This window comes from Heloderma suspectum, chromosome 7 (genome assembly GCF_057233095.1).
Source record: "Heloderma suspectum isolate Gila_16-S chromosome 7, 16-S_ref, whole genome shotgun sequence".
Lineage (NCBI taxonomy): Eukaryota > Metazoa > Chordata > Lepidosauria > Squamata > Helodermatidae > Heloderma > Heloderma suspectum.
Window position 1 is genome coordinate 108,891,543 of NC_139464.1, and position 12,572 is coordinate 108,904,114.

Sequence of the window (12,572 nt, forward strand, 5' to 3'; positions counted from 1 at the left end):
GTGTGAACAGGACCATTGTGTGGAAGCAATTTGTCTGTCCAATGTCTCTTTATAGTAGGGGTGGACGGAAGTCCCTTACCTGTCGTCGAAGGACGTTCGCGGTGGGGGGGAGGCGCTTCGCTGCTTTCCCCGCGAAGTTCAGGCCGGGGGGGGAGGCTTCCCGCCTTGCCCCGGCCGAAATTCGGGCCAGGGGGGAGGCTTCCCGCCTCGCCCCGGCCGAAATTCAAGCCGGGGAGGAGGCTTCCCGCCTCGCCCGGCCGCGAACGCGAAAGTTTAAAAACAAACAAACAAACGCCCCCTGATAGGCTACGTGACGATTCACATAGCCTATCACGGCTAGATCTGCAAAGTCAGCCGTGATAGGCTACGTGAATCGTCACGTAGCCTATCAGGGGGCGTTTTTTTTTCTTCTTTGATTGCAATGGCGGCGGCGGCAGCTGGTCGAAAGACCGGCTGCCGCTCCCGCCCCGCTCGAACACCCGCCGAACCGCTGGCTGGACCAGCCACCGGGAGGGACATTCGGTGAAGGTAAGTCCCGTCCCAGGGGGGTGCGGGGGGCGGGGGGGTTCGGAGGATTTCTCCCCAAAACTTGTTTGGGGGGCCGAACACGTTGGCGCTCGGCCCCCCGAAGTTTCGGGGAGAAATTCTCCGCCATCCCTACTTTATAGACATGGTTGGAACAGTGGCTGACACCCTGCTCCAGTGTCGTGGGTATGGGCCACAGAAAAGTTATGATCAATGGTTTCAGAGGGAATTCTCAAAAGAAGCACAGAATTAGTGCACTATAAGCTCTGGGCAATCAGACCACTACATTTGATGATCAGAGGATGCTTTATTATATATATTTTAAAAAAGCCTTTGCAATGCTATCTTTGCATGAGAATGTAACTGCTTTTAGTACTGAAAATGTTTGCTTGTAATATTATAATTAAAACCTTCATGTGAACATCTCTTAGATGACATAGATTACAAAACACATCCAGAAATATATTTAATGAGAGTCACCTCACTTCTTTCGTGCCCATGTAAAATTCTATATGAGGATTTTCTTTAAAAAGTATGTCAGATTACCTGGATGTTGTGAAAATGCCATATATCAGTGTCGTTCTGGGGTTATCCGTTTCTAGCAGAAACACATCCTCTGTGGGGGGAAAAACAACACAGCTACTAAATAAATCAGTGTATGCCACTTTGTGATTTGGTTATGGTCAGATATGCCTGATCCCGTCTAATCTCAGAAGCCAAGCAGGGTTAGTCCTAGTTAGTACCTCGATGGCAGACTGCCTGGGAATCAGGCTTCCTGCACTGAGCAGGGGGTTGGACTCAATAGTCTTGTAGGCCCCTTCCAACCCTACGATTCTATAATTTCCAAATGCAACCCACGTATCCTGACCTTTATTTTATTCATTACATTCTTAAATGCCTCATAGACAAAGTCTCTTTAGTCGAAGTACAGATTAAAACACAATAAAATACAATAAAATCCATGAACAATTAAAAAGCAGCACAGATAAAGAGTCCAACAGACACCACCATAATAATGTAAAATACCCTATACAATACAAAACTTAAAACAGTAACAGTAGCTTATTCCATTTGAAGCCAGTAGAAATTTTTGTTTAGGCTATAAATGGAAACAAATCACACTGTAATATGCTTGTCCTACATTAATGACAAGATATCATGTACAATATAAGAGGTAAAAAAAAAAACACGTCAAACTTAGGGATGTCTGAGAATTTCTCCACGAATCTCCAGGAGGCCGAATGCCAACGCATTCGGCCCCCTGAAATTGGTGGGGAAATTCTCCGACACCCCCCCGCCCCCCCTGGGATGGGACTTACCTTGTGCGAACGTCCCTCGCGGCGGCGGGTCCCGGCGGCGGCCGGTCTTCCGACCGGCTGCCGCCACCACCATTTCAAAGTAAAAAAACAAAACAAAAACGTGATAGGCTATGTAAAGATTTACGTAGCCTATCACGGCTAGATTTTCAATGTCAGCCGTGATAGCCTACGTAAATCTTTACGTAGCCTATCACGGCTGACTTTGGAAAAAAAAAAAAGCGCGTACGCAAATGGCGGCGCCCATGGGCACCGCCATCTGCATTCCTTATTTGGGCACGGGTAGTCTACGTAAAGGTTTACATAGACTATGGCGAAAATAAGGGCAACGCAAATAGCATTGCCCTAATTTTCGCGTAGTCCACGTAAATCTTTACGTAGACTACCCATGCCCAAATAAGGAACGCAAATGGCGGTGCCCGTGGGTGCCGCCATTTGCGTACACGCTTTTTTTTTTCAAAGTCAGCCTTGATAGGCTATGTAAAGATTTACGTAGCCTATCACGGCTGACTTTGAAAATCTAGCCGTGATAGGCTACGTAAATCTTTACGTAGCCTATCATGTTTTATTTTTTACTTTACTTTTTTCTTTCGCAGCCGAACAGGCGTTCCCCCCCGGCCAGAATTTTGGCGGAGAGGGATGGGGCGCCTCCCCCTGGCCAGAATTTTGGCGGGGAGGGACGGGGCGCCTCCCCACCTGCCAAGAATTTTGGGGGGAGAAACGGAGCACCTCCCCCCCCGAAAAAAGCTGCGGGACCAGGTAAGGGACTTCCGTCCATCCCTAACGCCAGTGCATATGGCTTATATGACAACCAAGTAAGTTGTCAAGAAGGTCAGCCGGGGTTGCCACGTGTCCTACTTTACAGAGGATGGTCCACTTTTTGAGAGGGATGTACGAAAGTCACTTACCTTGAACGAAATTTTATTTGGGGTGGGGGGAGATGCTCCGTCCCTCCCCCCGAAATTCTGGCTTTGGGGGAGGCGCTCCATCCCTCCCCCCGAAATTCTGGCCGGGGGGGAGGCGCTCCGTCCCTCCACCCCCAAATCCTGGCCGGCTGGGACGCAAATGGCGGCGGCTGTAGCCGCCACCGTTTGCATCCCTGCAGTCAGCCGTGATAGGCTTCGTAAATGTTTACATAGCCTATCACAGCTGAGTAAAAAACAACACAAAAAACCCGCACATATGCAAATGGCGGCGTTCCCCTTATTTTCGCCGTAGTCTACGTAAATGTTTACGTAGACTAGATGTGCCAAAATAAGGAACGCAAATGGCGGCAACATGGGCACTGCCATTTGCGTACGCGCGGGGTTTTTTTTACTCAGCCGTGATAGGCTACGTAAACATTTACATAGCCTATCACGGTATTTTTTTAAAATCTAGCCATGATAGGCTACGTAAATCTTTACGTAGCCTATCACTTTTTTTTTTTTTTACTGGAAATGGCGGCGGCAGCAGCCGGTCACAAGACTGGCTGCCGCCGCCGCTGAACCGCCGCTGAACCACTGCCGGAGCCGCTGCTGGCAGGAGGATTCGCCCAAGGTAAGTCCCGTCCTGGCGGGGGGCGAGGGGTGGCAGACTGTTTCACCACCAATTTTGGGGGGCCGAATGCGCTGGCATTTGGCCTCCCTGAGATTCGTGGCGAAATTCTCTGACTTCCCTACTTTTTGAAGGGTTGTCAGAAGACTCTATTGGAAAGGCCATCCAGCACAAGTCCGGTTTAAAGATAAACAACTATAAGAGCAGAAGGCTTGATGTTGCCCATCAACTGTTAGCACCTAGGGATGCTGGAGGAATTTGAGACGGATTAAAGTGAGCTTGGATTTCTAAGAATTGGACCTGCGGAATCTACTGCGGAGTGCCCCCCTCAGGCTGTGAGGAGTCCGTGGACTTTCGGATTATTTTTTTACTTTCCTGAAATTTTCACATATAAATCCATAGAAAAATATGTATGTTTCTGCTGAGGAAACGTTGAATGGAATGGGGGATAATACACGAAATGTTATGTACTGAGGTGAATTATGTAAATAATAATGTAAACACTTATGTAATTATTTATATAATTCTTTCTGTATTTTTCCGCATGACGAAAAAAAAAATTCACATCCATGTGCAGATGATGGAAAGAAAGGCGCCTGACAATCCGCGAAACACAGATGGAGTGGATTTTACACAGTACATCCATCCCTATTAGTGCCTGGAGAGCAGAGTGAGCAAGCAAATAGGTCACCTGCCCACAGCCTTCCCCATTATGGTGAGATGTATTATATTTCTATTTAAATTACAATAAGTATTTTGAAAGTTGCATCTACATCTTAGGCCGCAATCCTGTGCGCACGTTTAAGCAGAAGAAAGGTCTACACTCCCACCATTTCCCAGCCAGCAATAGCATTCCAACCTCTTCACAGAATCGTAAAAGATCATGACGGCTGGGACTGGCAACACCATGGACAACAGGCAAAGGTTTGAGACAACAGCAACAGGAAGGACAAAGGCCTCATGAGCCACAGCATGCCTGAATTGTAAGCAGTAGCCCACAGGATGGATTCAGACAACCACGTTGCATTCCTGTCACCTTGTGGAACCCTGTGGAACTGGGTTGCCTGAAAGGGTTTGATTTATTTATTTAATACAGTTGTACCATGTCTTGTCAAGCACAATTTCAAAATGGCGACCAATTCCAAGGCAGCAATTTTTGCATTGCTATCCCAGTGCTATTCTGCTTCCAGTGAACAGAATTTTTGTAGTGTGTTGATAACATAGTGGCACTGCGGTCCACCATATGGTGAACCTTCCAGAGAAACCAATTTCAAATATATCAATGTAACAGTGGACTGTGCAAACCCATGTGGAGGTAACTCTACAGTGCTATATACACTTACCTGGGAGAAAGTCCCACTGAACTCAGTGGGGCTTACTTCTGCACAATGCATCTAGTAAGAGACATTGTCCTCTTGGTAAATGTTCATCAGCTTTCATGCAATATAAGTAGCTATCAATGTTTCAGCACATTGTATATGGAAGAAATGATAAGCATACGTACAGGGATGAAACGGCACGTGTTTAAGCCTCCTTTCCCCCTAACATTTTCTGTGAGATTAAATTACCTTTGAAAATGCCTTGGCAAGCAAATGTGTCAAATGCAAAATATCAGAGCTAAAACATCTTTTTATATTTAGACATTTCTACCAGTATACCTAATTCATCAAAGTAGGTCTCTGTGCCATCATCGTCCATAACTGAACACACAAGTCTTGCTTTCAAGTAGGTTGTCCATTTGTTTACGAGACTGCGCTGTCCACCAGTGTCATTCTGAAAAGAAAAGTGAGGAAATAAATAATTTCCAGGGGTGGGGGGATGGACGGAAATCTTCTGACATCTGCAAGCACTTTCCAACAGGCCCTCGGACTTATAAGGTACAATGTTTTGCCTTCCATCCTAAGCTTATACAAATAGGAATGAATCAGAATATAAAATGCTTCTACCACCTCTGTATTTGATTAAATAAACAAATTATAGATGGCGGTGAGTTATGAAGATGTTCGCTGAAGAAAACTCTACCAGCCAAGCCACACATATACGGAGTCATGTGCTATAACTTTCCTAGACAGTGCCATATCATAGAATCATAGAATAGTAAGGTTGGAAGGGGCATACAGGCCATTGAGTCCAACCCACTGCTCAATGCAGGAATCCAAGTCAGAGCATCCCTGACAAATGGCTATCCAGCCTCGTCTTGAAGGCCTCCAGTGTGGGAGAGCCCACCACCTCCCCAGGTAATTGGTTCCATTGTCGTATTGCTCTAACAGTCAGGAAGTTTTTCCTGATGTTCAGCCGGAATCTGGCTTCCTGTAACTTCAGCCCATGATTCCGTGTCCTGCACTCTGGGATGATCAAGAAGAGATCCTGGCCTTTTTCTCTGTGACAACCTTTCAAGTACTTGAAGAATGCTATCATATCTCCCCTCAGTCTTCTCTTCTCAAGGCTAAACATGCCCAGTTCTTTCAGTCTCTCTTCATAGGGCTTTGTTTCCAGTCCCCTGCACATCTTTGTTGCCGTCCTCTGAACCCTCTCCAGTTTGTCTGCATCCTTCTTAAAGTGTGGTGCCCAGAACTGGACACAGTACTCCAGATGAGGCCTAACCAGTGCTAAGTAGAGGGGAACTAGTACTTCCCGGGATTTGGAAGCTATGCTTCTATTAATGCAGCCCAAAATAGCATTTGCCTTTTTTGCAGCCACATCACATTGTTGGCTCATATTAAGCTTGTGATCGACAACAGTTCCAAGATCCTTCTCGCTTGTAGTGTGGTTAGTGGATTGCATAGCTGAAATGTCACCCACAAAATAAACTCCCTGCACATAGGAAAATACCCTATCAGGGAGTAAGGGTGTAGGGATGTTGGAGAAATCTGCAATGGATTCAAATGCGTTTGGATTTCTATGAATCTGAACTGCGGACTCTACAGTGAGCTGGCTTTTACCAAATTGCATGGAGACCACAAACGTGCAGGCCGGTTTTTAACTTGGTGGGAGATGCACAAATGGCACTTGCACAAGCATGTGCTATGATGCAAATGCGATTAGGGACACAATTCTTGTACATCCCTAAAAGAAAAAGAATTCAATGAGCAGACAATGGAGAGAAAAACTCCTGGCAATCTGTAAAACACAGATGGAACAGATTTAACAAAATCCGCACACCCCTGATAGAGTGCCTTAGGGCGCAATCCTAACTAGATAGGCGGTCGCCTCCGAACGCGAAGGCGACCGCCTATCCAAAGCAAGGCAGGAGAGGCACGGGAGGGATTTATTTTATTTTATTTTATTTATTTATTTATTTTATTTATTTATTTATTTATTTATTTATTTCTATACCGCCCAATAGCCGAAGCTCTCTGTTCCCTCTGTGATTGTTCCCTCTGTGCCTCTTCTGCCTTGCTATTTTTCGCTAGACAGCTGTTTTCAGCTGTCTAGCGGCAGGGCGGCCGACCGGGAGAGGAAGCTCCGGTCTCCCCACCCCAGAACTGCCCCTTTTTAGTCGCTCCGCACTCCTCTTACAAGCTCGGAGGATGGGGATTCTCCGCACTGCCTCCAAGGCAGAGGAGATGATGGGGGAGGTCAGTTTTCTGGGAACTGATCTCGGAGTATGGGCTCTGAGGTCAGTTCCCAGAAATGAGCATATCCTATGGCCCTCTAGACAGTGTCTAGTGGCCATAGGTTTGCTCCCTTAGTTTTCTATGTGAAAGCAGGCTCCCCCCCTCCCCACTATGGTAGAGCATACAAAGCAGCGATACCTATCTGCAGAATGACATGGCACAGGCCTAGAAAAGACATTACATGTTGTTCTTCTAGAGTTGGAGGAAAATGTTGTTCAGTTCGCATTATTATGAAAGCTCACCAAATTCACACTACCCAAACCTGTACATGAACAGGAATGCAGTTAAACGTCAACATTCTCACTTTTCCAAAGTTTGCAATCACAATTCATACATCGAAAAAATGCCTATAGTACAGAAGTGTACACACAAAATATGTCTTTTACAAAGAGGCTTGCACAAGAATGCTTTATCTTAGGGAAAATCAGCTGCAAAAATATGTATAATTTGAAAAAGGTGTACAAAATGCATACATTTTGAGAAATCCACATGAAAATGCATGCACATTTTCATGAAGACTTAAAAAAAAAAAAGACTCACAGACTTATGTGGAAACAGGATGGCATGAACTTAATGTAGGAAAAATGAGAAACTGAGCAGAATCAAACTTCAAATTTCTTCATCCCTAGGTTCTGCTACTTGATGTGCAAATCAAGCAGTCAGCTGAAATGAATCGAGCATATATAACTAGGTCTCATATATATTAATACCAATCTTCAATCAAGAGTGCTTGCATTTATGTAGCCAAAAGAGAACCACCCAAAGGAAAGAGAGAGGAATTAGGAGACTTGGGGCATCCCTGAAAAGTACAACAAATCATTAGGTGAAAACCCTAAAAAAAAGGGTCGGGGCTCATAAAATAGCCCAATGAGGACTCTTATTCCAGCCAACAGAGTGGCTGGAATCCTGAACATTTCGTTGCAATTTCCTCTGAAATGTAGACCCTGTCCAACTCTAATTGAAAAGATTCTTGATGCCAAAGGTCCGGTAAGGTCATCAGATACACAACAACAAAAATGCCCAAATCATATTCTTCTGACGCTTGCTTTTGCAAGTTCTGGTTTACACAGTTCAAGTGGAATTGTGCCCCAGGCCTTTGAAAGAGTCATCTGGGCTTTATTATGACAACAATGGTTTAATTGTATTTAGTGTCTTCTGAAAAATGCCTCTGGGCACCCTGACAACAACAAAAAAGCAACACAAACCCTAAGTCACGTGTCATATTGTTTTGACAAAGAAGAACCAAGTAAAGAATACAACAGATCTATTCCACTGCTCACCCCTGCTGTTAAAATGAGAAAACCTAACTCATCGACACATTAGACCAGGGGTAGGCAATGTGGACCTCCAGATATTTTGGTCTAAAATCCCAGCAACCTTCACCATTGGCTATGCTAGCTAGGACTGGCCTAGGAGTTGTAGGCCAACACATCTGGAGGGCCATACGTTGCCCACCCCTGCATTCAGTCATGCGCTAGAGAAAATGTACTGCACTGAGAAGATTTGTGGTGTTGAGTGCTTTCACGTTATAGTGACATTTGATGAATGGTATGGCTATCATCATATGCAATACTTTTGGAAGGTTAGGATATGCTGTGTTGTGTTCACACCAGCGACAATGGTTTGTACCACCATTTGCCTCAGACCAAAGATTACAGGCTGGGTGACCAGTCAGATGGGCGATTAATAAATTTAATAAATAAATAAATAAATAAAGTTCATTGGTCCCAGGTAGGGATGGGCAGGCACCCCCCATCTGGGTTCTCTGGGCACCTGCCCAGCCCCTGACCCTCCTCGCGCACCTGTGCACCTGCGATCGACCCCTCCCCCCATGCTTGCCAAGCTGCCCACACTGACCCAGGCCCCATCCTCCGGCGTCACAATTCCCATTTTGCAAAAAACCATGGCAATCGCAGATATGCGCTTATAGAGCTACTTGCAAAATGGCACTGTGAATCACCCACATGCACAAGATTACAGGCATAAATGGGATATTCACACCTGTGATCTTGCGCACATGGGCAATTCAAGGCATCATTTTGTGTACAGCTCTACATGCGCATATTCGCGATCATCGTGTTTTTTCGCAAAAGGGCGATTGCGACACCGGAGGATGGGGCCCGGGTCAGTGTGGGCAGCTTGGCAAGAGCAGCGGTGGTGGTGGGGTTGAGCGAGGGCAGGGGCTTAGCAGGAATGGCTCCGGGGGACAGGCAGGAGGGGCCTGCCGGACTCCTGGACCAAACTGGGCATACATGCCATCTCTAGCCCTGGGAAAACAGTGGCATCAATTTCTGCCTTTGTGCACATCTGTTCCTAGGAAGAGGTGAGCAAAGTAATGAGACCTTGCCGTATCACTGTTAGAGCCAGGAGGCCCTGGGTCCCATGCAAGTCCCTGTGATTGTTAGTGGCATTAATGATAGCCACAGACTTCTAGTTTCAAAGTAACAGATGAAAGTGTGGTGGCCCTCAAAGTTAGACAGCTATACTGTCTCAGATTATGTGACTAGTCAAAAGTAGGCACTTACAGTATCAGAGAAACCATAGCACATTATAGTGCCACAGATGTTGTTGTCATGATAGACTGATCACTTCAACCATCTCATAGGCAAAATGGGGAGAATGGTTAAGCGTGATGATTATTCTGCCACACAATACACACACTGATGTGTTGCTATGTACAGCAGGTTTGCAGACAGTTTTCTTTCTCAGATTTGTAGAGTACAAGGGAATACAGTAGACAAATATACCCAATATATCTGTGAAACATGTAGAATTTTGAGGTTTTCTGTGAATATTTGTTTCTTCTCTGTATTTAGTAACTGTGCGGTACTGCTAAAACTCTAGGGTTCACACCAAGCTCCTAAAACCAAATAAACTGGGATGCACAAATTGTTTACTCTACAGGAACCTGAATTCCAGTATAGGAAAACATAGCTTTAACGATGATCCCTTATTTGTCCTTGGGATAGCAGTGCCTGGGAAGATCAGGGACCCCGAAAGTGTAAGTTAAGAATAAATACAAAGTTTTAAACTGTTTTTCCAAAAAGAAAAGTGCAGAACTGACTTTAGTTTCAGGCATTGCCAAACATCTTTGGATTATGCTGTTACCCTCTGTTGAAAAAAATTACAGCCAGTTATGCAAAGCACAAATGATCAAAAAAGTCAATAATGCTAAATACTTGGAAGCTCACAATAAATGAGCTTACTTAAGGGACAGATTAATCTTGCCTATGCAGACCACTATTCCATCATGGATACACTTTGCAAAATCTGGAATGATGCGACGTTTGTGGCTCTCAACTAGGGATGGGCGGAACGCTTACCTGTCATTCCGGGGGGGGGGGTGTCCGCAGTGGGGGGAGGCGATCCATTCCTCCCGCCCAGAATCCTCTTTGGCCAGCTCTGCTCCACGGCAATTCCATGGAGCCGCCAGCCAGCTCCGAAGTGCCAGCGATACGGCCGCCATGCCGTATCGCTAGTTGAAGGGAGGGAAGTGACTGTGGATGCAAATGGCATCCAGGACGCCGTTTGTGGCCATAAAGGCCTTAGTTTAAGGTAAATGCAGCCATTTACAGTCACTTCCCTTCAACCAGGGAAGGTTGTAAGTGACAGGGAGGATCCGGCTGAAGAGGATTCCGCGTGGAGGCAGGGGTAAGTCTTCTGTTCCACCACAGACTCCAGGGGAATTGGAGTCTCATTGGAGTCTGTGGCGGAATTCTCCCCCATCCCTACTCTCTACCCTTGACCTGCTGCAACAAGAAGCCATGTTTTAATGTGGTGTCTCTAACCAGAACAACATAGGAACATTAGGGCTTCCAATTGTTTAGTGCAAGGCATTCTTTTTTGCTATCCAGAATTACCTGGGTAGTTCATGTCCTGAACAGTATATGACAAAGTTTTGCTTACGGGGCATATTCTGGCGATCATTGAGTGGATCTGCTTGATGCTGCCACTGCTGTCCGTCAGTTTCTCTTTGAAGAAGAAGTACACTTTAGCATCGTTGGGATCAGTGCCATCAGGGATGAGATGGGCATCCACAAAAATGGGTTCTGAAATGACACAAAGATGTGCATCAACTGAAAACATGGAGATCAAACCACGGCCACAGCCTGACAAAGCAGAAGCCTGGAACTCCCCCCGCCCCCAAAGTTCTCCATGTGTTTGCTCAGCTTTGCCACTCCACATCGGAATCACATCTGATTTTGTTTTGGGGATTGTGACCCATGGATCTGGGTCCCTATAAACAATGAGGCTACAGAAAAGGGCAGATATGTAGGAGAAGCATTTTCATATGTCCTTCTGATACTGGTAATAACCATTTTTAACAAATTAGTAGCTCCATAGTTTTAATGAAACTATTTGTTGCATATTACCCAATATGGGTATGGAAAGTATATGCAAGACATACTGATGCACATGCTTAAATCTTAATATTTAAAGAATAATATGCAAGCAGTGGAATTACCTCACATCAGACACAAGAATCAGTAAACTGTGAGTTGTGCTGAACAGGAACATACAAGCCTGTTATAACATTTTTACTACAAGCAATTGACTTACTTACTTCACTTACTTACTTCAACTTGCCTAGCGCTAGAGACCTCAAATGACCTTTCATCTAAGCAGCTCAAAGGTATTAAGCCCCCTGCTGTTCATAGGTGGTCATACAGACACCAAAGCACCATCAAAACATTAGATCAGAGTTCCCCAACCTGGTGGCTTCCAGATCTGTTGGACTGCGGTTCCCAGCTAGGATGGCCGATGCTGTGTGGGAATTATGGGAGTTGCAGTCCAAGACATCTGGAAGACACCAGGTTGGGAAAGGCTGCATTATAACACTTCTGAGTGTTATACTTTATGGGAAGTATATACTCGAACGGTCTGATTTGCTGCCTGTGCCTGTAAGTCAGTTATTAACCGAGATAACAATTCTAAGTCAGGAGACCTGGGGAAACAGTTTGCTTTCCGGGTATATATTTTAACAGACTGAGAAAGTATTTTTTCTGTCACTTTAATTCTACAAAGTCAATGCGATTATTTGTGTAAAATGTCACATTCTATTATTTGGAGACGTATGTAACAAAATGGACTTAAATCTGCACTTCTCAAATCACTCAGTTTGGAACAGCATCAGCTTGTTCTCAGAGATGCTGCTTTGAAGTTTGCCTTCAGCTTGCCATGCTGGCCACGTTTCAGGTTACCTAAGCACAGAACACATACACAGTGCTGGCTACTAGAAAGATACTACAGTTGAGAAATCATACATCTGGCAGAGTCTGGTAATCCATTTTAAAATCCATTTTTTAAAATTGCATTCGTTTGACCTTGTCAAATTGCATCCCAATCAGACTACTTTTTCAAAATTCATGTTTTAGTCTCAATGTTGAGTTTGGCCATGAGATGCAATGGCCAAATCATGTGCTGTCTACAAAGACCTCACATTCATCTAAAATATTTGAATTCAAGTTTAAAATGTGTGCACTCAGGGTTGTTGTTGTTGTTGTTGTTTTATTTGCCAAACTTGATACTTATACAATGGGTATATTTTAAATATTTCTTGGATAACTTCACATTATAT

The 12,572-nt window shown here is 44.9% G+C and overlaps 1 protein-coding gene across 1 annotated transcript in view; it reads right to left on the reverse strand.

The window, feature by feature from the left end:
• The window catches only part of SEMA3C (semaphorin 3C), a 247,418-nt gene that overhangs the window by 56,080 nt on the left and 178,766 nt on the right, over positions 1–12,572 (reverse strand). The window contains exons 8-10 of the mRNA XM_084811075.1: positions 10,901–11,043; positions 5,036–5,150; positions 1,072–1,141 (exon numbers count right to left, since the gene is read on the reverse strand). Of these exons, the coding sequence (XP_084667201.1) occupies positions 1,072–1,141; positions 5,036–5,150; positions 10,901–11,043 (328 nt within the window). The remainder of the gene's footprint in view (positions 1–1,071; positions 1,142–5,035; positions 5,151–10,900; positions 11,044–12,572) is intronic.